The sequence below is a fragment of the Amblyraja radiata genome, chromosome 3 (genome assembly GCF_010909765.2).
Source record: "Amblyraja radiata isolate CabotCenter1 chromosome 3, sAmbRad1.1.pri, whole genome shotgun sequence".
Taxonomy (NCBI): Eukaryota; Metazoa; Chordata; class Chondrichthyes; order Rajiformes; family Rajidae; genus Amblyraja; species Amblyraja radiata.
In genome coordinates, this window is record NC_045958.1 from 82437184 (window position 1) to 82464062 (window position 26879).

Sequence of the window (26879 nt, forward strand, 5' to 3'; positions counted from 1 at the left end):
CATTCATCCTGCGCTGTTCCCCCCCACCCCCCTCCACCCCTCCTGTACTGATCCCCCCATTTAAGAAGAATGGGGGGAACAGTCTGAAGAAGGGTCTCGATCCGAAACATTGCCTATTTCCTTCGCTCTATAGATGCTGCCTCACCCGCTGAGTTTCTCCAGCATTTTTGTCTACCTCATTCATCCTGTACTGATCCTCACATTCATCCTGTACTGTTCCCCCCATCCATCCTATACTGATCCCCCATTCAACACCACTGACATGCCCCGTGCTCTCCCCTTATAATTTTACATACTCCAACCAACACATACTAATTCACCTGCCTCAATCCATCCATTCTGCACCAATTGCCCTCAACCCCCTCCTCCCCCCCCCGCCATCTATCCACCCCGCATTGATTCACAACCCCCCCCCGCCATCTATCCACCCCGCACTGATTCACACCCCCCCCCCCCCCCCCCCCCCCCCCCCCCCCGACCCTATTGTGCTGGAAATGTCTTCAGTGTGAACATTGACTATGTTTGATAACGGAATGCAATCAAATGTGTGTTTTAATTCCCAATGTTATTATTTGCTTTAGTCCAAAAAGATGGATGAATTAAATTGTGAAAACGTGAAACATTAAACCAGCAGTGTTCGATTGTCACTGCTACCATTGACACGTTTATTACATAATTCATTTTAAAGGCAAAACTATGCTCTTAATATGGAGTATCAGTACTGTAGTTATTTAATGAGCAACATTCACAACTATACATTGGATTTATCCAGGTTTTACTTCTACAGTCGGTCATATACATCACAAATTTGGTCAGGATATATTTCAGTTGAAATTTTAACGTTAATTCTGAAGTTGGAATGATGGAAACAGCGTTTATCAATATTTTTTTTTAAAATCTGGTGCGTACAAACTGTGTATCTTCATTGCTGTACACAACACGTACATCTAATCTGAATGTCCGGTAATGTGGCGTTTTGACACATTTAAACATATTACCAAAAGAACATTTGCTGCAGTTATGTCCTTTGGCCATCTCTTGTCAGTTAGTGTAATGTTTAACCTATCAGATGGGTATAGTCGGTTTTAACAGCTATTATCATAAAATGTCTTTAGAAATTTCCTTGCAACCTGTATATTTTGTTATGGATAAATTATGTGGGAAGTGAGAGTGTTTCTGTAACAATATCAATAACGCCCCATGCTATGGCCATGTCATGGTAATTGTTGGTCCTTCACAGAAAACATGCTTGCATCACTCTGTAGTGTGCATGGTTAAGCATATATGTGACCATGGTCCAGGATTTATTGACACAGGTTGATCATACGCTGAATAATCCAACCACATTTTTGTTTGGAAGTGGAAAGAACTAATAGAAATTGCATGAATTGCAAAGTGTAAAAAGAGTTGGGATACTGTATTATAATTTTGCTGCATGTCATTGCGGTATATATCATGTCTTGATTGGTGAATATGTTTAGTTTGTGACTTTATTTGAAGCAAAAATAATATGTGAATGCTTCATTGAGCATAATTCCGACTTTTAACTACGCACTTCGTACAAGCACATTATCGCACGCGTCATGCAAACCGTCTTAAATGACCACCTAAACTGTCATTTGGCAACATAAAAAGCTGCCAAGGTTGCCTGGCTGGCAACAGGGAAAAAAAGTTAAGTGAGAGCCCTGCTCTGCCCTAAATATATCCACAACCTTCTGTGGCCAAGAATTCCACACATTCACCATCTTCTGACGAAATAAATTCATCCTCATCTCCTTCCTATAAGACCGTCCTTTAATTCTGATTCTCCTATTCCTCTTCAAAATAATGCCTAATATCCAGTTGAGAAAATATATTGAACCGTGTGTTAGCAACTCCTTTAATAGATGCAATATCTGACAGTGCTATGCTCTCTCAGTGGCACACAAGATAGTTGGGCTGAAACTAGGACATAACTATCTGGAATGTAAGAGTCCTGTACTTTCCATCCTAACTTATAATAGAGAAGTCAAGTAGGACAGTGCACACAAACATGAAATGCAGCAATCAAAGGTTGGGAGAGTCATACAACAGTTGGTCAAATCTGCAGGGGAGTTTTCCCCCAACAGCACACAAAACGTTTTTGCCTGTGAATATGAAAATACAGTGACATTGAATAATAGTTCTGCAATCCTCAGGATTTTCCAAGCCTCCAAAATCTGGACACTTTAGAATCCCAAATGTTCATTACTCCACCATTGTCATTTCAGATTCATGGGTCTAAAGCTTAATCTCTCTCTCTCTCTCTCTCATATCCTGCTCAGAATACTGCTTAGAACCACTCTCGTAAAGACTTTAGTCACCTGTCCAAATAGCTCCTTGTACATTTGATGTTAAACCATCTTTCTGCCCCCTGCATTGTCTTGATTGACTACTGTGTCAGAGGCACCAAACACTGGTTTTAAATCCAGATTAAGGTAACTAGTTAGCCTGGATAAGAGCGATAAAACTTGAACAAAGTACCTAGATTAGAGTTGCTGAATCTTTTCAGAGCTTCAAATAGCTTGTGGAAGGCTCCCATGTTGCCATCCCTCTGGCTGTACAGTATTATCTTCTTGGCATCGAGAAACAGGCGGGAAATGCTGCAAAGAATGGGAAAAATAATGATTAAATGGCTTCATGCAAAATAGAAAGATCAACTTGGTATTACATACCTTCCCTTGAAAACCAACACAAATATCTTTTTAACAATGGCTGGTCACTAAAACACAACTGTCGTCTTGCCTTTTGCATTCCACACATTTTATGCACACTCTTGCACAGTCTGATAATCTAAAATTTTAATAACATTACATTTTCAATATGATTTAAGTTTAAAATGATTTTAAAAATTGGCGATTTCTATTGCTTAATATTTTCTGCAGGCAGACACTGCTGTGTACTGATATTCTTTGCAAAATTAATTATGGAAAATTGTTTAATTGCCTAAATTCACTCCTAAAGTAACCAACCCCATCTCTATAAACACAAATACAGGTCAGAACACGTACAGATTGAATTCCCTTCCTGTCAAAAGAAGTAATTTCTATCAATAGAGTTCAAATTGAATCATGGATTGCATGGAGCCTCAGCTTTGCAAAGATTATTCAGTTGAGAATTGTTCATGCAATATTGTAGATTCTTGGCTTTAGTTTAAAATATGAATAGCTGGTAGTCTGCTAAATCTCCCACATTTCAATGTGATCTTGAAATGAATGAGAAAAGCCACTTAGTCACCCTAATGCAGATTAGTTCTATATACTTTTTTTGCATTACTTTGTTTTTATACTTAAGCTAATTTCTTAAATTTAACATGAACAGATAGATTCTTGTTAAGAAAAAAACAAGTGTTGGAAAAAAAAGTGATCACTGATTACAGTTATTCATTTCGTAAAAAATAATTCCCATCTGTTTCTATTCATCCTCAATTGCTTCCACTAATCTGCTGCCAAAGTTCGAAAATCTCAATGGGACCAAATATTGAAAATGAAGTACAGATGACAGGCAAACATGAATCAATATATTCAAGTTTTGCTCAGGCAACTGAGATAAAGTTCTTCTGTCTATTGGAGCTCTGGGCCGCGTTGGTCATGTGACCAAATGCAGACGGCTTCTGATTCCCATAACGAGTGTTGGAATGCTCGGAAAACTAGAGTTTAAGCCCTACCACAGTTTGCAAAACAGTGGTGCAGCGGAAAGAGCTGCTGCCTCACAATGCCAGAGACCTGGGATTGATCCTGACCTTAGGTGTTGTATACATGTTTTCGCATTCTCCCTGTGACCACATGGGTTTCCTCCCAATCCAAATATATGTGGGTTTGTAGATTAATTGGCCTCTGTAAATTGCTCCTAGTGTGTAGATGTGGATGAGAAAGTGGGATAACCTACAACTCGTGTGAATGGGTGATTAATGGTCGATGTGGACTCGCTGGGCTGATGGGCCTATTTCTCTAATAACGCTGTTTCCCTAAACGCTATATTACGTAGAGGACTTTATTTTATGGGGAACTGGGGATAATCCACCTCAGGATCCCACATTTTTGACACCACTAGTTTATTCACCAGACTGAAGGTAGACAGGAATCTGGAGCAAAATAAAAACTATTGGAAGAAAGCAGCAGGTCAGGCACCATTGTGGAAGGAAATAGACAGACATTTCAATTCCACAACCCTCAAGAGTTTTGTAGAAGGGTCTCAGCCTTGAAATGTCATTTGTCCATTTTTCTCTACAGATGCTGCCTGACCTAACGGGTTCTCCCACCTATTTGTCTTTACTCACATAAAGATGAATTGGTACGAATGATGTGAACAAGAATCATGTACATCTTGATGTGGTCTACATTACCAAGTAATATTTCAAATGATCAACTTTAGTGTGCATATCACCCAGATGAATGAGTCTTTGGTAAAAAACAATATTTTTAATGCAGCAATCTTAATGCTTGAGCAAAACAAAGTGCTGGAATAACACAGTGGGTCAGGCAGCATCTGTGGAGGGTATGGATAGGCAACATTTTGGGTCAGGACTGAACGAGGGTCCTGACCTAAAATGTTGCCTGTCCATTCTCCCTACAGACGCTACCTGACTGGCCGAGTTACTCCGGTACTTCAGGTTTTGCTCACGATTTCAGCATCTGCAATTCCTTGTGTCTCCATCATAATGTAATGGTTTTTAATTAAACAGAAAAGCTGCCAAAGATCTTTGAGACATTTAATATGCAGAATTATCAACTTGCAAACTGTATTAGTGTCTCGAAAGTTGACTCACATTGATTTGTCAAAGTTTCCAATAACTCCAGGAGATTCACCGGGCGTTGGATAGCGAAAGCAGGGGTTGTTTGCATTACAGATGATGCCTTGTATCCATGGCAGAGTCCCGGCAGAAGGCATTGCCTTATTTGGGAAGTGGCCTAAGCAAAAAAAAGAAAGAATAGAAAATTATTGCAGTTGAGTTTGTCTTGGCCCGTTTTTGTTTTTACATCCAGATCCATTTATTTTGCTTATTAAGGAGATGGCATTCCTTTGCCATGCACATTATGCTGTCCAGTCAGTGCACAGATCGGCGACTCATTATATGGAAAGGCATTTACACCAGAGATTTCTATTACTGGGGATTTTCCTCACTTCACAAGGAATTAGATAGTGATGCTCCCCAGAAATGGGTGATGTATCTATATCATATAACTGCTTGCTCCAGTTATAGATAGAATGCATTAATTCATTCCTGTTGTACCAATTGGTGGAAGGTGTGATCAGTGGTAAATGCTGGATAGTGATGCTGTTTCTATATTAATCATTCGTATAATGTTGCGTGGGGTACAATTTCAAAACTTGTGCATGACACAGATGTGGTAAACAATGAGGAGGATCGCAGTTGACAGCAAGATACCACAACACCTCATCCTCCAACTGGGCACACTGCAGCCTTTCAAACTCAATATCAAATTCACCAGCCTTCTGTAACTCGTTCTCTCTTTCAGAACCAGTCTTTCCTTCCAATTGTCAGTCTGTGATTTAGGTTCAGGTGTTCTCCCTTAATGTTTATAGCCTAACCAGCTGGGCATGTGCCATTGCCCTATTAGTGACATAGATTATATATAAAGAAGGATAATAACACTCTATCTGCCTTATTAACCCATTTAATAGTCTCACTCTCGCAGATGTTCCCTTTGTCATATCTATTCATCCTACTACTTGCTATGCAATTTTAAATAACTTTTCATCTCACTTTCTCTGTTTTGGAACTTAGTCCTGAAATAGGGGCAGGGGGGGGGACAGAGGGGTGCAGGGACAGGCAGAGAGAGGCGCAGAGAGAGAGAGACAGAGACAACTACTGTAAAGTTCTGTAGTGGGGAACTAAAAGATTTACTGGAATAATTGGAGGAATTAAGCATTTGTGTTCTGGGGTTAGACTGGAGAGGCTGGGATGTTCTCATTGCAACCAAGAAGGCTGAGAGGAGGTTTGAACAAAGTGCACAACGTGATAAGTCTAGATTGATTCACATATGTGATATTCCCAATAATTATGGTTTGAGGACAATGGGGTATGGGCTTTAAGTGACGAGGACACGATGCAGGATGGATGCAAGGATTGCTCTATGAGGAACCAGCATATTCTTGAAGGATCAAAGTATCCCTTTCCATGACATGTTGATTTTATAATTCTTGATAATATTCCTTTCAGTAATTACATCGATTTCTATTCCACCTCACCTTTGAAGAAGTGAAAACATCATCCATCTACTATCACTACAAGATACATCACGTTCAACACTGTTAAAATCTATCTTCCCAATTCATTCCTTTTGCACCTTCTTGAAATTTCTACAGACTCATGAAAACTTAGAATAACGAAATGATGCAACACATTAAATGGTCATATACAAGGAAGCCTCTGGTTGGAGTACAAGTTCTAAAAACAGTGTACTGTTTGGAAGGCTCAAAGCTGGTTTATTCTCAATTATATTTGGGAATGAGGACAGACATTCCCTTTAGACACAATCCTTTTTGATTAATAACATCCAACTCAGCAGGTTAACTATTAACATAGCTCCATACTAAATTGCTTTGGTGAAATTGATTAAAGTAGGTTAAATATGAAAGGTTAGCACAGCATTTAGAAGCAACTCCTCCCAGCCCTTTTCCAATAGTCATAAATATCAGCTATCTGTAATTGCTTATCTAATTGCTTATCCTTTTTGTACAGCATGTCACACAGAAGGCAAAGTGCTGAGAGCAATGTACAAGATCAGTATTGTACTGTCCGACTGCACAAAATAAGGGCAATACCAACCTGTAAATCACTACATTACAATTAGACTGTCTGTGATCAGTGTATGACTGTGTCATTCATGTAATAAACACCAAAAACTAAAGTATCTCTTAATATATTATTTCACTCTTCAGTAGATGTGGATGTTGCTGGCCTGGATGACCTGCGGCCCAGTCTTGTTAACCAACAAGACATATCAGAGGACTGTTAACAGCAATAATGTTGGTGTGTCTGGAGCCATATAGAGCTTAACCAGATTCTAGCTATCACTGAAGACAGAACTAGCACAGTTTGACTTCAGAATTGTCCAGAATTGTTCCAATTTGCATGTGATATGACATGAAAGCAATCAAACATTTAATCAAAAGTTTAGAACAAAAATTGAATGAGTGCCCATCATAGGAAGGTTGTGGCTGGAAATACCTGACCACTGAGATAATTAGCACTTACATTCATGTTGTTCATGAGGAGGAAAGGAGAGTCGTACGGAGATCAATATGAAGAACAGAAAAAGTGGCCACGCTATCTCAATCATCAGCTGAAACTGAAAAAATACAAAAAAAAAACATTAATATAGTGAGATGCATGCTTTCTGGAAGAATTCACACAAGGAGTTGGTGGCACTTATCATTTAAGATCGCTAACTGGATAACTCTCTTCATCACCACCACCAACCAGCCCACCAACCTGGCAGCCATTTTGCTCAGGTTTGCCTCCTCTTGAAGAGAAGGTGAGATGACAGGTCACAAAATGCCCATGCTAGCATAGACACTGAATATCTGCAAACAATTGACAAAGATACTCATCGTGATTGAGCCCACCTTTCCTTTTACAAACTAAACAACTTTAACAGAGACCATTGCATAATATCCCTGGCGGATTGTCATTCCAACAATTTAGCCTGCGAACATGCAGATCATTCTGGGGCTCACTGAAAAATATAAACCGAGTGGCTCAGTATTTTTCTTGGCTTTTATGAATAATGCTCCATTTAATACCCAAAAATGTATAAGTAGGCTTCACTGGCCCCTTGCAAATACTCTTTCCTTAACCTAGCCAGTGAAATACCATTACAAAAATATCCAATGTCCTTCCTGCTGAAAGCAGACTGCCATTTCATTGTGTTTAAAAGAGAGTCACTATTAATTCCAAACTGTGCCATAACGAACATTAAATTCAGCACATAAATCAATATTCGGTATATAAACAGTAGGCATATAAATAGACATTAGCTAACCTACTGAGGGATAATTTGCAGAACTCCAATAGACTCTAGATAGACAAAATGGTGGAGTAACTCAGCAGGATGGGCAGCATCTCTGGAGAGAAGGAATTTGAGCAGGCTATAAGACTGATAAACGGACTTTGCCCCCTGCCAAAGTATTGCGCACCAACCACCAACCTGGACACACTGCAGCAGAGCCACTGTCGTGCCGCTGCCGATCGGAACGCCTGTTGATGTTTAGTAGAGAGTAGAGTGTTTAATTTGTTCATGATATATGTATTTTTATTTCTATTTATTTTTTACTGCACACTGAATGGACACTGGTTGAGCAACGTTTTTTTGTTTTTTCTGGGTATGTGAGTACTCAGGAAAATGTCAATAAAGATTTACTACTATACTACTACTATTTGTGATGTTTCGGGTCGAGACCCTTCTTCAGCCTAGTCAAAGGAAAGGGAAGTGAGATATGGAAGGTTTGAAAGAACGTACAATACACGAAAAGCACAGATCAAAGCAGATGATGATCGGGGAGAGGGGGAGAGGGAATTACTTGGTTAGAGAAACAATATTCATACAATAGACTGTACTTCTGAGTGAATCTTCATGTGGTCCCTGGAAAAGGCTTTAGTAAGTAAATGTTTTGAAATCTGTTGCTTCTTACATAGTAAAATAAAAACTATAAAACTAAACAAGGGATAAGTAGAATATAGTGCACATCAAAGATACAGTGAGGGCAGATCACCTCTTTAATGCAGGAGTAATGCAGAGTTTACACTGCTCAACCTTCCGACTCAACATCATGTTGAGAATAAAATTGACAAAAATTAAATCTAATGATCATGAATAGAACACAATGAAAATAAGCTACAACACGTATAGTTCTATATAATGGCTGTTCCAATTCTTATGCAAACGTCGAAGTGAAGAACATTTCTCCCCCCTACTACAATCAAGCTGAAGGGTCCCGACCCAAAACATCACTTATGCATGCCTTCTAGGAAGCTGTCTGACCCCCTGAATGACGTTGACACCATGTTTTTTCTTGTAAACTAGCATTTGCAGTTCCTTGTGTCTCCACTTAATTGTTTTTCTGATATATTCTTTATAGGTTCTAAGACTATAAAGATGAACTGAAGATTGCTGCGTGTAGCATGACCATTGCCCAAGTTCCGTCACAAAGTTATAGCTAATCTTATGTACGTGTTTCTGGATTGATTCATCTCTTAATATGGAAAAAAATGTCAGATCTACTGCAGTGAAAATTGTAAATTTTAATGTGGCCTTTGATATCACTTCCCAGCAAAAAAAAAACCCACAAAATGTATCGACCAGATATATGCCTGATCTTCAATAAAAACATATGTTCTCAATTTTACAAGAGGAACAACATATACATATACGGTTTATTATTCAATAAATAATTATTTAGACTAATTTTCAGTCTATAACATGTCCAGATTTCATCACAAATTCTCAATTATGACCTTAATAAACACAAGGTGGTTTCAGGCACTTCTTTTCAGGTTCTGGACACTGACATGCAATGACCAAATAATTGTTTGTTATAATCTTCCTTTAATCCTTCCATTTATTTGCTTCATTGTCCACTGGTTGTTAACCTCATCGCTAAGGGAACTGTGTCTTTACTCTTCACTCTGTCTAGTCCCGATTTTATAAACTTTTAAATACATTCTCTCTCAGCCTTTTTGCTAGAAAGAAAACATTGGTGCTTTAGCCAACCTAAACTTGTCCAAATCTCTCCTCATGACTAAACATGTCCAGATTTGGCAACATCCTTGTGGATCTAATCTGAGGGTTTTTTTCTGTACATTTTGCAAAGATTATGCGTATTACAGCAACATGACCTCAAACGTTTTCCTACCTAGTCACTGTGAAGTTATTCATAAATTAAAAAACTAAGAAGCTTGAATCAGTGGTGCTAGTGGTCAGGCATGGAAATGGCACTAAATTCATGAAATCTGAGCTAAGAGAAGAAGGTTAAACAAAAAATTAACAAGCATTCAAAATCAAAAGGAGTTTCATATTGTACTGCTTTACGATGGAACCCATGACTCCCATGGCTATCTGGACTACGCTTCTTCCCACCCTATTTCCTGTAAGGACCCAATCCCCTACTCCTAATTCCTCCGTCTACACCGCATCTGCACCCAGGATGAGGTGATCCAAACCAGAGCATCAGAGATGCCCTCATTCTTTAGGGAACGGGGGTTCCCCTCTTCAACTATAGATGAGGCTCTCACCAGGGTCTCCTCTATATCCCGTAGCTACGCTCTCACTCCCCATCCCCCCCCCCCATTCGTAACAAGGACAGAGTCCCCCTTGTCCTCACCTTCCACCCTACCAGCCATCACATACAACAGATAATCCTCCGACATTTTCGCCACCAACACCTCCTCTCAGTTCGCAATAGCCATCCAGATCTCCCGGTGGCTCAGCACTTCAACTCCTCCTCCCATTCCGAATCCGACCTTTCTGTCCTGGGCCTCCTCCATGGCCAGAGTGAGTCCCACCACAAATTGGAGGAGCAGCACCTCATATTTCGCTGGGGTAGTTTACATCCCAGCGGTATGAACATTGATTTCTCCAATTTCAGGTAGTCCTTGCTTTCTCCCTCCTTCCCCACCCCAGTTCTCCCACAGCCCACTGTCTCCGCCTCTTCCTTTCTTTTTACCTGCCCCCCCCCCCCCCATATCACTCTGAAGAAGGGTCTTGACCCGAAATGTAGTCTATTCCTTCGCTCCATAGATGCTGCCTCACCCGCTAAGTTTCTCCAGCATTTTTGGCTGCCATCATATTGTAACTGTTCAGTCCGCAACCAGATGATTCTGAATCAACATAATTTTCAAAAGAATTAGAACAGAAATGTTTTTATTTCATGAGCTGAAACGGTCTGGACGGCTGAAAGGGTAATTCAAATATATTACTTAGTAATAAGAGCCAGCACAAGCACAATGGCTGAAAGGACTAATTTTGTACTGATTTAATAACTTGAAGAAAATGGATGTTGTTATCTACAACATGGAAGTGGGTTGCCCACCACTATACAATTCACACTCACTGACTGGCTGAACTATCAAGAGTCTTCCCCTTCCTTTCAGGCAGTAGCTGACCCTTTTATGGGACATATGCCAGAGTGTATAATTTAAGGATGTGCTCAGCGAACACAGGAAATTGTACAATTCCATAGGCAGCAAATAGGAAAACTAACAGATAAACACAATCCCCTAATTTTTTAGCATCTCAGGAGCTTTGCAATCAGAGCTTTGCATTCTGATTAGTCTCTGAATCTTAAAATATGTTTTATCTACTTTATGTGTAAATGAAAGGGAAAATGTATGGCAGGTTCAGTGAGTAATTCCGATACAGAACCCGGTGAAATAGCTTCCAGACTAAAACCTCACACCCTGGTTCACCAGTGCATGCAGTTGTCTGGAATGTCACCAAACCCACTGAATCTGCACAATGACATAGAAACATAGAAAATAGGTGCAGGAGTAGGCCATTCGGCCCTTCGAGCCTGCACCGCCATTCAATATGATCATGGCTGATCATCCAACTCAGTATCCTGTACCTGCCTTCTCTCCATACCCCCTGATCCCTTTAGCCACAAGGGCCACATCTAACTCCCTCTTAAATATAGCCAATGAACTGGCCTCAACTACCTTCCGTGGCAGAGAATTCCAGAGATTCACCACTCTCTGTGTGAAAAATGTTTTCCTCATCTCGGTCCTAAAAGATTTCCCCCTTATCCTTAAACTGTGACCCCTTGTTCTGGACTTCCCCAACATCGGGAACAATCTTCCTGCATCTAGCCTGTCCAACCCCTTAAGAATTTTGTAAGTTTCTATAAGATCCCCCCTCAATCTTCTAAATTCTAGGGAGTACAAGCCGAGTCTATCCAGTCTTTCTTCATATGAAAGTCCTGACATCCCAAGAATCAGTCTGGTGAACCTTCTCTGTACTCCTTCTATGGCAAGAATGTCTTTCCTCAGATTAGGAGACCAAAACTGTATGCAATACTCCAGGTGTGGTCTCACCAAGACCCTGTACAACTGCAGTAGAACCTCCCTGCTCCTATACTCAAATCCTTTTGCTATGAATGCTAACATAGAATATTACAGCATGGGAATAGGCCCTTTGGTCTACAATCTATGTGCTGAACATGATGCCCAGTCTACACTAATCTCCTCAGCTTGCTCGTGATCCATATCCTCCTTTCGCTGTACATCCATGTGCATATTAAAAAGCCTCTAACCTCTCTTTGCAGTTAATGCCCTTTAATCTAGGCAGCATTATGGTGAACCATTTCTACAACGTTTCCAAAGCCCCCGCATCCTTCTGATAATGGGCTGACCAAAACTGCACAGAATATTCTAAATGCTGCCTAACCAAAGTCCTAGAAAACTGCAATACGACTTCCTGACTCTTATCGGCCTGTCCCACTTAGACGATTAGGCAACTACAGGTGACCAGTTTGTCGCCACATGTTCGCCGGTGATCGCCAGGCGTAGTCTCCATAGATCCCATGCATTTTAATCTTCTGGACCTGCCTTCCATGGGGGACTTCACCTTGATGCTCGTCAAGAGCCCCAACTCCACCTAGTTCCTGACCTTCATCTGTCCAAGCAGAAAGACATTGTTATTCCCACACTGATCTCACAAACCTCCATCTGTTCTTTCTTGGTGATAGACACAAAATTCTCCTCATGAACTCCATGCATAAATTCCTTCCTTTTTCCTTGTTACTCCCTGGTTAGTCTTGTGTTTTAATAGAAAGCCTTGGAATTTTGACTAGCCAGCGCCATTTCATGGCCCCTTTGGCACTTCTAATTGCCCACTTAAGTTATTTTCTGCTTGCTTCATATTCCTGAAAAGGCCCCGAATGATTTCATCTCTCTAAATTTAGTATATCTGCATATTCTGCAAGAAAATACAGCAAGTACACCATATAATCACCTCTGTTTATTTTATTTTGCAAAAACATGTACAATTTAGCTCAGAGTGCAGAAGAGGCTATCCTCAAAATAAAAGGCAATCATGGAAAATTTTGTCAGCAAATCTGGATTCTTTAAATAGAACTTAGTTGTTTACACTGAACAAAGAGAACATTTGTAAGCTCAATGTTCATGGATGGATTCGAAATCTGGGATGTTGTTTTTGCCCTTTTAGCATCATTGACCCATGTCTGAATCCAATGAAGGCATATAGATGGGTCTTTATTGTAACTAGCAGAGTTCAAGCATTCTGAGTTTGGGCAACTTTAGTACAGTTGCCAGCAGGCAGTAACATACTATCCATAGGTCAAGTATAATGTGAGTGGTTGAAGGCTTCAATAGAGTGGGATTTTAGGTTTGCAACATGAGACTCAAGCACAATTAGGTTCCTCAAATGTTCAGAGACCTCTCCAATGCATTCATATTTCCCCAGTGTTGTCGCGCCTCTAGAAGTGAGCAATGATAGAGGTGGTAACTCTGTAGCTGACATATCACAGTAACATTTCACCATCCCAAGGTCCAACTTGGGAAAAATTACAAGACTACTGCCTCTGGAATTATTTGCCATCTCAATTATTCTTTGTTCTTACCTGTTTGGGTCTGTAATCACAGGCTGCAGACAATGATAACATTGGAGAACCATTTGAGATTGTGTGATTGTTGTTAATCATATTATGGCCAATTTTAATAATAGGAACCTTGTATTCTGCAAATGTATTTAAGCTATTGAATTTGAGTTCCCAAGCTATAATGGTATTTGGTTTATTATGGACAAAAAACTGGTTCATGTTTAAAAAAAAAAAAAGCATAACTCATGATATGCAGCATCACTGCCTCGTATCACAAAATAGAAAGTTTAGTGTCTGAGCTGCATAACTGATCATACACCTCAAAATCCAGACCGGTTGAAAATAAAACTCAAAAAAAGGAACATTTAGTCCTCTCCTTTATGTGGAGTCCCACAGGTTAAACCCACTCTCAAACCAAGACAACACATCTCTGTCTACCTGCTGAGACTGAAATATGGGCTTAGCAAAAGGAACAGCAATTTCAGTTCAGTTTGGTTTATTGTCACGTGTACCGAGGTACAGTGAAAAGCTTTTGTTTTGTGCTAACCAGTCAGCAGAAAGACAATACATGATTACAATCGATCAATTTACAGTGTCTAGATACATAAGGGAATAATGTTAGTGCAAGGTAAAGCCAGCAAAGGCCAAACAAGGATAGTTCGTGGGTCACCAAAGATGTAGATAGTAGTTGAACACTGCTCTCTGGTTGTGGTAGACTAATTCAGTTGCCTGCTGGGAAGAAACTGTCCCTGAATCTGGTGGCGAGAGTTTTCACACTTCCATACTTTTTACCTGAGAGCAGAGGGGATAAGAGGGAGTGGCCAGGGTGCGACTCGCCTTTGGTTATGCTGCTGGCCTTGCCGAGGCAGCGCGAAGTATAAATGGAGTCAATAGAAGGGCGATTAGATTGTGGATGTTGTCCAGACCATCACACAATTTGCTGCCCATGAGTTCCCAACTATATTAATATAGCTGTCCTTTACATCCCAATCCCCCCTCCTACAATCCTCTTAGCAATCCCTAGGTTAACATTCCCCTCTCACCACATAAAGCCTCTCGTTCAATTGCCATGTTTGGTTTGATTCTGTGCATACATTGAGGAGGTCAATGGCTTGTCAGTACTTTGAGTAAATCAAACAAAAAATATCTAGTTGATCACATTACAATAAAGCTCAGCAAAATATGAAGACTCCTGTTTGCATTACCAAGCTCCAATATCTTTTTTTTCAGGATTTAATCACAATTTGAAGTATTTGTTATCCAAGACAAAGGTTTACAGGAGTGATTTATTTCAATTACATTTATATGTTTTCTTCCCTTCTGCAACCAAAATAAATTGCACAGTGACACTTACACCAATAACATCATATCTTTAACATGGTTAAGACATCTGAAAAGGTTTTACAGAGCACATTCAACCAAAAAGCTTCAGAGCAGATCACCAAAGACTTTGTCAAAGAGGGAGGTATAAAAAGCACAATTGGAGAGGGTAAAAGTAAAAGATGAGGGTGGTGGAGGGAAACAATCACACAGATATCCACTTATTTCCACTTTTTATATCACCAAATTAGGGCTGGGTTTTTAATTTGGTTTGAAACCTTTTCCAAAAGATCACATGGTTTCATGTGGGCAAGACTGAGGATATATTGTAATACACAACAGATCAGAACTGTGAGACAGGATGGGTGGACCAGGGACTATTGCTCATTGTTTATATTTCATTTCGCATCAAGGACATTTTCAAAATCTCCTTCAAACATTGTAATATTATTATGGAAATGCCTGGCCTATGGCCTATGACCACTCAAAATAGGGGAAGAAATTAATGGAATGGCATGGAACACCTCAAGTCTCTACATTGAGAACACGTGAAGGTCAAGTGTAAATAGCAGAAATTTTGTGAACTACCCACCCTCTGACATACCATCTAACTGTTACACCCCCCCCCCCCCATCTCCCACTGAATGGCCATCAACACACTTGTGGCAACCTGCAGTTCAGAGGCTACCTCAAAGAATAGTGCAGGAAAAAAGTTTGTTGATCTGTTTAGAGAACTACTGCATTGTTTTATATTAATTCCAGTAACCAATGCTCTTCACATTATTGGAGATCATAAGTATAGACTGACTTACTGTCTGTCTTCGTCTATATGTGAAATTCTTCCACAGTAATAGACCCAACTGGGTCCAGAAGCTAGCCATGTCTTCCAACCAGCTGCACCAGGTGTAGAAGAGAGTCTGCCGCTCATTCACTGCAAGAACAAAAGAACATCATGTAATACCTATGAGCAAATACCTCTCAACGCTGGCAAGCTCAACAACATTTCTCCAACATCAATTGTAACTAAAGAATCATAAGCACCCATATATTAAGCAATATCAGCAAAGATTGTAATCCATTATCGCTTGTCATCCAAAGAGCCAATGATAACCATCGTAAAGTCTTCCCTCCAGTGTATTTTGTTTCAAGTATAAGATGCTGTTGCCCATAGATTTGTGTTAATTGTCAAATTAAACCACATTACCATTGTAATTGTCCTTCTTGGAATATCAAATGCTCCTTTGTGAATTCATCATTGATTAGGGCTGATAATTTCTACAGATTTCCACCCTTTAGAAAAGTAGAAAATAGACTTATAATACACCGTTCACTTTCTCAAGATTTTATTCTGGAGTTCTTTCAAAAAGTATTCTAAAATAGTTTGCAGTCAACAAATTATTATTTTTGAGAATTTATATTTTGCAGGCAAACTGGTGTAGCAGAAATGAAGCAAGCCTGTATGTTAGAAATAGTCTGTCTTCTGGGCAGTAAGTAAAGTGATGTTTCTGGAGGATATTGCATGTGTTGAGAGGGGCGAACAAGGTCTATGTCCAGTATTAAAACAACTAAACATCTAGAATAACAGAATATTATAGAGGCAGGGAGCCAAGGCATCTACATTTACCCACCCAACAATGTATCAATAATATTTCTGCTAGTCAGAAGACTCGATGGAGAATAACAACAACATCATATATTCATTGGACCCGTAACATTTTAAAATATCCCAAAACATTTTCTCCCAAGTTTTATCAAATGGAGATTGGCACCACGAGGTATTAAAGGAGGTGATTAAAAGATGGAGCAATGTTGATTTTATTATCCCCTTAAGGGCCTGTCTCACGAGCATGCGACTCCATGCGGCAAGCGCGACCTAAAGGGTCGGTCCCACCAGCATGCGCCTGCATGCGGCAAGCGCGACCTAACGTGGTCGCTTGAGCCGCATGGCCTCGCGGGGCTGGTCCCACTTCGATCGCCGGAGCCGTATGGAGTTGTGCGGAGCTGGTCCCGACATCGCGCGGGGCTCCGAAAAACTGAACACTGTCAAAAAATTCCGCGCGGCAACGGCCTGCCGGCCCGCAGCAGCCTCGACGCCGTACGTTACGCGCAAACTTCCAGCGGACTTCGCTCGAACTTCATGTCACTCACACGACCTCCGCGCGGCCCTCGCTTCTGGTTTGGTCGCGCTTGCCGCATGCAGGTGCATGCTGGTGGGACCGGCCCTTTAGGTCGTGCTTACCACATCAAGTCCACACTGAGCAGAGACCACTCATTTTACCTTAATCATACATTATCTAAATGTTTTAATTCTCCTCACATTGTACTGAACCCTCCCCCCCCTCTCCCCCGATTCCACGACTCACCTACACACTAGAGCAATGTGCAGTAGACAATTAACCACCTGGCTAGCAAGTCTTTTGGATGTCATTTGTGGAAAACCCATACGGTCACAGGAAGAATGTGCAAACTTTGTACAGACAGTACCCAAGCCCCATTACCCAGTAATATGAGGCAGCAGTTCTACTAGATGTGCCATTGTGTTGCCCGTTTAATTAAGCACACAGTATCCTGGTTGATCAAAACTTTTGATTCAGGTTCAGCATGGAACAAACATTTCCCTTGGGCTTATTGCACCTTTGAAGAAGTTCTGTCATCCAGTTTTCAAACTGAATTCTCACTGGTGAAGCCAATTGATTTTCTCAGATTTTTGCTAAATGCCAGAATGGATAGTAGGATATTTGTTCATTATTTTTCCAAGCACAGCATGTCCCGGCCTCAGCTGAAATTAGGACAAGAACAACAACTAATCACAATGTCCTTGGTTACATTGGGTGGGGTAAAAAAACATTCATACAAAGTAGGCCAATTAGCTCCTTGAGCCTTCTCCAACATTAAATAAGATCATGGAAGATCTGACTATAGTCTCCACATTCTCATCTAACCACAATAAAGTTTCAACCCTCAGTTATATTAAGCATCTCCCTTCCTCTGCCTTAAAAATATTAAGGTTTTTCCACTGCCCATTGAAGAATAATGTTTCAATGATTTATCGCACTTCAGTAAAAAAAACAAAAAACTCTCCTCATCTTGATCTTAAAAGAACTTCTTCTTATTTTTAAATAATGCCTCCCTGGTTTTGAGCCCTCCAAATAGAGTAAACATCCTTTCTACATTCACCCAATCCTCCACCATTCCAGATATTAGTCTTGGCTATCAGTCGGAGGAAAAGACCTGACCCGAAGCATTGTCCATCAGTCTTAAGAAGGTTTGCAACACAAAGTGTTGTCTGCACATTCCCCTGCACAGATGCTGAGTTCCTTTAGTGGTTTGCTCAGTCTAGTAAATCTTGTCGGAGTTGCTTCCAGCACATTAAGTAACAAAAGCAGTTCTCCAAATATGGTCTCAACAATATTCTATATAACTGAAGCAGAATCTCTCACTTTATATTCAATTTTCCTACCAATAAATAACATACTGTTAGCTTTCCTAAATACTTATTGTATCTCCAAAATAATCATGTACATCATGCATCAGGAGGCCCATGTCGCTTTATATCTCAGAGCTTAACAAACTCTCACCATTTAGATAATATGCTCCTTCTACATTCATCCTGCCAACATGGACAATGTTCCTATGTTGTTCTCCATTTGCTGCATCTGTATTCACTCATTTAACTCACCAATGATTCTTTGTGGCTTCCTTATATCCTCTTCACATCTTACTTTTCTATTCAGGTTTGGCTGGTCAGCAAATATCAGTCAAAGCCCAGGGCCAAGGAAAGAGCGTTCACGTCGAGGCCCTGTTTCAACCAATCTTTCCACCACCATGCACAAGAAGCGCAAGACAGACACCATTGTGCAGATGCCGAGAAGTGTGTTCAGCTCTGGCTGAACAACTTCTAATCTTGTGTGTGGACTCGATAAGAAGAAGAAGGAGTCAAAGCCCAACCACCAACCCTCCCATGCCTGATCCTTACTCATCGACATCTACTAGAGCAGAGCATGTGAATTTGAGAATCAAGTTCAGATTCAGCTACAACTATCAGGCTGAGATAATAATTAAAGCATAAAAAAATAAATCAGCTTGTGCATTTCTATTGTCATTGGATGTCCCATAGAGTTTTACAGTCAATGAAGTGGAGTCAGTGTTTTAAGGCAAGGGGAACCGATAGAATAATTCATGATACCGAGATAAAGTCAGACAGAAGATTAAAAAGGCCTCATTGCAAAATGATTCTGACCAGCTACACTTCCCATGCGTAATAAATAATGTTCATGAAAATCTGACTTTTGTTCCAAAGCAAACAAATCTCAAACTTTCTGGTGGCTCCTCAGTCTGAACCAAATAAAAACACACTTCAATGGCAATTATCTTATATTTCCTACCATGAGATATCCAACTAAAATGTCTCATGACACCCAATTGTCTTAGAACTGAGCACAGAAGCCGTGTGGCTCACCTCCACAAGTATTCCTCAGGGTACAGCGAGGCTGTGCTAATGTGAACTGATCACAACCTGGGCTCTTCAAGATAACTACTTCGCAATTATATAGTTAGATTATAGCATCAGCATGCATATTCCAGTGAAGCAGCCCAACATTTAGAAAGAAAGACTTTCCATGATGATTTTTAAAATAACTTTAACAAAAGAGGAGCATTTTAACAGTGCAATACTAGAAAATAGGTAATAGATTATCTGCACATTATCCACCAATTTTCACATCTATGAAGTGAAAATGTAAGTAATTTACAATGGCATTAGATAAGCTCCTAATTCAATATCATTCATGTTATACCTGGATTAAACAGTTTCCAATCATAAATCGCATAACAAAGTCAGAAAATAAATTCTTGAAATTACCATTGCATGCTAACACTATGTTCTTCTCATCGGTCACCCTTCCAGTGAAATAAATATTTTACTTCAACACTTCAGTTGCGTTAGACTATGGACTCTGGCATGAACGTGTAGCTCTGCTAAGTTTCAAATAGGCTGTTATCTCACCTGACTGAATTAAACAAACTGCAGTTTATTATCATCTCTTTGCTACTGATAATAAAGGTACAGTAGATCATATTAAAGTTTCACGAACAATTGGCTGTGGTTAAAAAATACGATTATTTTTTTTTAAAGATGATTAAGGGATCAGAGCCATTTGACAGCCATAATATGATAAAGAACGAAAACCTCAGTGCCAATACTGGCTTCCGAAAGCACAATCCAAACATCCAATCTTGGCTCTGGCTTTGTACCTCAAACAAAAAAATGCATAATTTTCAGGCTTTTCAGCAAATTTCCGGTTCAATAATAGTGAGGACATAGATGGCATTTAGTAAATGGAATAATTCCGAGCACAATGGGATTCACCCCACCTTTCATCATATCACTGCAGATATGTATGATCCGAACACACATAAAAGAACGCCAAGGTTTGCTGGAAGCCGTGTCGATCTCTGCTAAATTCCTTCATTTTAGAGTCATACTGTGTGAAGCTATGCTGAGGCGATAATTGAACTGGAAGAGCAGCTCTTGATTCCCATCACCGGAAACATTTACTATTGACAAGGCACCAGCATTTATCGGCCAATGTTTCTTCAGTTTGTGCAGTGGGTTCTTTCACTGTATATTAGTACTGCTAACAAGGCCAGCATTTATTGCCCGTTTCGGAGGGCAATTAAGGCATAAGCACATTTGCAATTCATATACCACAGATTTGCTTTCATTTGGGAACTTTTTTTTTGGGAACGGTTTTTTTAATATAACATTTCCCTGACTTTGTTATCACCAGTACTGATGATGGATTTTATTTCAAATGTATTTATATACTTGAAATTGAATCCTCTGTTTGCAATGGTGAGATTTGGAAATATCCCCAAATGAAATGGTCCAAATCAAACTAGTAAACAACTATGCTAACATACACTTACCGGAGAAGAGAGCATTAACTCCCTTTAAAAAACCTGTTTGAAAGACGGCACAAGGACAATGCTACAGTCTCCGTGTTGCATTGGGTTTAAAGTCAACTGTTTACTATGAGCCCTTCCATACTATTTCATTCTTCCTCCACTTACTGGATGACACAATAGTGTCAATTGATATTGATATGTCAGTGAAATCAGTGCCAAGAATTTCCCAATAATTGACAATGACATAATGCAACTCTGTGGTCACCACCACTGATGACTTCTATATAATTCCACTTCCAAGTGCTCTTTCCATTACATTTTATTTATTTATTTATTTTTAAACTAAATTAATTTGGCCACATATGGGCTGCTTCCTGATCCAAGGGCCAAGATGAAAATCTATATGTAACAGCAAAGTGGTACAATAGAGACAGAAGAAAATGACCGAAATCACCAAGACCAATCAAACTGTCAGAAAAAGGGAACAAACCTTGTTCTGACATCTTCTACATAACTGAAATCCAGGAACAGCAATGATGATGAGATGAAGTAGAGAAAAAAAGATTGAGATCTTTGCAGCTTGGTGTCAGGATGATAACCTAATTCTGAAACGAGGGGGTGAAAACAATCCGGTCCCCATCTACCGACCTGCTGTAGAGATAGTTGACAGCTTCAAGTTCTGAGGCATCCATTTCACCAGCAACCTTACCTGGTTCCTTAACAATAATGCAGTGATACAGAAAGTACATTGGCATATTTACTTTCGAAGGCATTCAAGAAGATTTGGCATGCCCATGAAGAACCTCAAACTTCTAAAGATGTTGTATAGAAACTATTCTGACCACTGCTTTTCAGCATGATGTAGGGAGTTCTTGAGCACCTGAACCTACTCGGAGTAATGAACAGTTCATCATTTCCTTCCATCAAATCCATCTTCACAGTGCCTCACATCAGGAAGGCTGGAAGTGTCATCAAGGATGCCTGCCACACTGGACTTTCCCTTTTCTCGTTCCTACCTTCCGAGGAGCTTGAAAGTTGAGATGTCCAGACTTAACAGCTTCTTCAACACTCCTATCAGACTCTTGAACCCGTCACCTCTTTCACGCTCCAATCCTAGAGGGGCTGCCACATACTCTTACTCATAACTCTGTTTCACTTATTCCATTATTGTGCTTTAATATTTTTTGCACTATTTGCACTACAATCTTGCACCATTCTGCTGTTTTGCACTCGTCATTGTATTTATTGTTGTGTTTATCATACTGTTTTCTTTGTGGGTGTTTTGTGAACAAGGATTTTCTTTGCACGCTGGGGAATTTGACACGTTGATCTAAATCTGAATCTCAGCAATTACTCTGGATGCAATCCAAACCACATCTGATTAGTACGGGTGCCAGGGGTTATGGGAAGAAGGCAGGAGAATGGGGTTAGGAGGGAGAGATATATCAGCCATGATTGAATAGTGGAGTTGATGGGCCGAATGGCCTAATTTTGCTCCTATTATTTATGACCTTATCTCCTTTGGGACCCCCACCTTGCTTTGGAAGAAACATACCCATACTGTAGTGAGAGGCATTACCATGTTTCAAACTCCCTGATACTCCATCCCCCTGACGCAAAGAGTTTTGTTAGCTATTGACAGTTTAGGACACATGCATATTTTATTGACATATTCCCCCTCTATGAAGCCCCAGCACTGTGACACTGAGGAGCTGAATAAACCAGAAATTAACTGTAACATTGTCCAGATACAAAAAAACAAGAAATGAAAGTTTAAAAAATAAACTGCAGATGCTGGAAATCTGAAATAAAAAATATGGTGGAACTGATGGAAGCACTCATCAGTTTGCAATGCAGAATACATGCCCACCGTTAGCATTGATGAATGCTTCCTGACCTGCTAAGTCCTTCCCAATGCATCTGTTATTAGAACAGTTCCAAGTTTGCATAGTGTTGCTTTGGTTTTATTATCACTTCTGTATCTGCGCAACTTCTCATCAGCTCTGGACCATGAGCAATATTGCATGCAAGTGTGAAGAAATTTAAAGCAGCTTAAATGCCAATGATATTTCTATAATGTGGCATGTATCTGTGGTGCAGCAGTACATGATCAGTGACAGTGTCATAACAGACCACTGCATTGTCCATACATCATCCAAAATTGGTCACTGTGGTGCCGAATGTCTTGGCCAAGACATTAACAGTGACAAATATTCATTATATGGATATAGATGATATCTGTATATCTATTGAAGATCAATTTTGTTTACATTTTTGAGGATGATATGTTATGGTATATTTGTTTTAGTTTCTTTATTCTTTGGTTCTCCCTTGCACCTCGATCCATTTTAGAAAACCTCTCTCTTTGGATGTAGCTTGAAAACAACACTAAGTGATGCATATACAACTTGTTACACTTCAACAAAACTGACATCTTTCATCTGACGAGTCTGAAGAAGGGTTTCGGCCCAAAACGTTGCCCATTTCCTTCGCTCCATAGATGCTGCCTCACCCGCTGTGTTTCTCCAGCATTGTCTACCTGACGTCTTTCATTATTAGCTTATCTTTCGGATGCTAGATCAAATTACATTGCTAGTTGTTTACCATTAAAATTAACGCCGATCAACACTAATTCAATATCATTAGGGATTTTGACGATAGGATTCCCTTTGAGGTTTGGACAACCCATTGATGAAAGCCTTACTCAGGAAAGCATGGATCAAGTTATTAAGACTGCAACATGCCAAAATGAGGACAATTAGATGATGTTCCTCAAGCTTACATTAGACCTTTTGTTCTATTTGCAGAAGTGACTGTGATCATCCAGATGCCTGCCACAAATTCTCCAGCTCACTCCCACTCATCTGTCTGTGGCTTCCTGCCTTGTTGTAATGAGGCTCAGGGTCATTGTTCACAAGCCCAAGTTCTTAGTCACATATTCATAGGCAGATGATGCACTTTGCACACATCTGGAGTCAGGGGAAAAATGTACAATGAATCAGAAGCTCGTATTTCCTCCAGTTTCCATATTTTGGCTGCCATTTGCCTCCAAGATCAGTAGATGCAAATCAGGCCACTTTTGCTCTATCTGGAATCACACTGTAACATTTTGAACTTTCCAGACAGTTTTACTTCATTTAGCTTTATGGCCACATATTGCAGGCACTTAGGACAAATTCACTTGTGGGAGATGGCAGAAGGGCAGCGGAAACAAGTGATCCTCCCTTCCCATAATAATTTGCAAATACTCTCACTCAAGCTGAGTGTTCGTCAGGACAAGTGTCTCGACTGAAAGTCAGAGATGCAGCCACTAATCAGTACAGCCTAGCCCACTGAACTGTGGCTCGCCAGTAATTGTAACAGAAGTGAGAGACCTCAAAATCAGTCCAAAATATTAAGGACAGCTTGCAATTTCTAACTGTTTTCAAACTGCCCATGGCTTACAGCAACTTACAAAGCAAAGCAATTACTTTGTGCTTGGACAATGCTCCTGTCAAAACTACCGATCAACGTGTGTTGACAACAGTATTTAGACTATCCATTTCATGCCATGTACATGAATGAGTTATTTCTGCATCCAGATTACATTTTGGCAATGGATCAGTAATAGCACAGGTGAAATTAAGGATGTATTCCTATCACATGATGCCCATGACTACTTCCACATCTTGACACTATCACTTGCAGTAAGTTAATTGTATGAATTTTCCACCAATTACTACTCAATTAACTATATCACCAATCTTTATATTTCAGTAAATAAACAACATTCCCATAACTTTTCCAAATGTAATGTTTTGCAGAGGGCTTGAAATCATTTGGAGAAAAAGGATGATCAATAATTTGTGTTTTTCGAACCAGCTATGCCAATGATAACTTAAAGCAAAGATGAAGAAGGGTCTTGACCCGAAATGTCACCCATTCCCTCTCTCAGGGGATGCTGCCTATCCCGCTGAGTTACTCCATCATTTTGTGTCTATCTTCGGTTTAAACCAGCATCTGTAGTTCCTTCCTACACTGATGTAACTTGCTTGGTCATTGATTTTTGGAAAGCAGTCTACAAGACCAATTTTAAAACATTTTTCAGAGATCCATCTTGAAAAGATAATGGAGCTGCATATCAATTTGACACCAAGCTGGCACTACAAGAAAATCACATGGGTAGACATTACACTGAAGATACACAAATCCCTGGTTACACCTCACCTAGAGTACTTTAAGTCCATTGCACCTTAGGTGGGAAATATTGTTAATGGATAAATTACAACACAGATTTATCTCAAAGGCACCTGAACTCCAAAGGTTAAATTAGGAGGGATTGTACATGCTAGGAATTAAGTCTCTGGAATTTTTTTAATTAAAGAGCAATTTGATTTTTAAAAATTCAAGATATTAAGGGGAAAACGACTGAATAGTTAGATAAACTATTTCAACTATTATTGATTCTTGAACTAGCTTAGAATTTGGAGCCAAGACTTTCAGGAATTAAGACAAAAAGCATTTTCATGCACAGAACAGCTTTCTTAATGGGATGTTAAAGAATTTGTTTGACACTAAGGAATATAAATCAATGCAGCCAAGTGGAACTATAGATCAGTTACAGTACTAAATAGTCAAGGTGAGTTAAGGGCTTGTCCCACTTTCACGACCTAATTCACGACCTTTATTACTCGTGGACATTTTTCATCATGTGAGGAAAAACGCCCCGACCTACTTGATGCCACTAGTACCTACGACTAGCATCACAGCCTGCTACGACCTTGTGACGACCATGCTGCGAGTATGAGTCAAGGGCAAACTCGGCAGAGGTCGTAAAAGTGGGACAGGCCCTTTAGGGGACTGCATGGCCTTTTCTTGTCCATTTTTATTTATTTTTTTAAATCTTTATTATACACTAGTTAAAAATGTTTCAAATAAATGTTTTAATCTTTTTGATTGGTGCACCTCTAATGGACAAGGAAATGTTGTTTTAAATGTGCAAATAATTCATTTAGATAAGTTATTTCATTAAAGTTGCCTTTACAAAATAGATGGCTAGCCAATTATACTGCCATGATTTTTTAGCTTAATCAAGAAGGAATTGTTACACCTTTAAAATGGACTGCTAAAAGTTATAATATATTAACTACATTTTGGGGAGGAAAATTTTTTTTAATGGAAAATCTTGGAAATATTCAGAGTTCAGGCAGAGTTATGGAGAGAGAAAGAGTTAATGGTTCAGGTGAAAGACCTTTCATCAATCTGAGCTGTAACTTCGTTTCTCTCCCCACTGATGCTGCCAGACCTGCTGGGCATTCCTTTTTTATTTTGGTTTTCATTATCTGCAGGTTTTTTTTTTTAATCCTTTGGGAGGAGCATGCCTGGGTTGTGTACTTTCTGTTAGAGCGTAGTCAGAATTGTAAGTTGATTATTAACTATGCCAACAATTTGAGATTACAAATTAAGCTACTGAAGCATACCAGTGTTATGCACAATTTCTGCTTTAATGTACCAGTGCTAGAGCGATTCCTTAAAGTCTCAGACCTGATGATGCCCAATTGTCTGCCCAATTAAAGGAATGAAACAAACATTGAGATCCAGTCCCCTCCTTACAAATGTGGCCATTCCACCACAGAAATCAGTCCAGAAATACTGTCATTGCCCAAAACCTTCCATGGCCTCCAGAATCCAGTGGTAGCATTGAGAAGTTGCTGAACTATTGGAAGTGTGGTCTTCTGGATTTGACAGTTGCACGAGGCCCCTACTGCTCTCTTTCAAAATCTGTGCTTCACCGCGAAAACGCAGTTCCTCAAAGAGCAACTGATGACAGGCATTTCCAGGAGAACAAAGAGCTTATTTTCTAGGCAATGCTCTGAAGAGGGCTGGAGTGAGCAATTGATGGCAGAGCCACAGGGAATTGGACCATTGGCATGAGGAGAATTGCACAATGGCCGACATCACTTGATGTGTGCCGATCAATAAAATTGGGTCATATGAACAATGCAAGTTGCTCAGCTGATTTTCTGAAGTGATGCAAAATGATATATAAACTGAGGGAAAATATTCCCATTATT

General features: G+C 39.9%; 1 protein-coding gene across 3 annotated transcripts in view; it reads right to left on the bottom strand.

The window, feature by feature from the left end:
* Positions 1-26879, bottom strand: part of abca1 (ATP binding cassette subfamily A member 1) — a 150144-nt gene that overhangs the window by 106785 nt on the left and 16480 nt on the right. For 2 of the 3 annotated variants that reach the window (XM_033018219.1, XM_033018216.1), the window contains exons 2-5: positions 15732-15850; positions 7241-7334; positions 4787-4928; positions 2503-2621 (exon numbers count right to left, since the gene is read on the bottom strand). In XM_033018219.1, the coding sequence (XP_032874110.1) occupies positions 2503-2621; positions 4787-4928; positions 7241-7334; positions 15732-15800 (424 nt within the window). In that variant the 5' untranslated portion in view covers positions 15801-15850. Of the gene's footprint in view, positions 1-2502; positions 2622-4786; positions 4929-7240; positions 7335-15731; positions 15851-19780; positions 19802-26879 lie in introns of those variants that run through there. The other variant, XM_033018218.1, reaches the window with a different exon arrangement.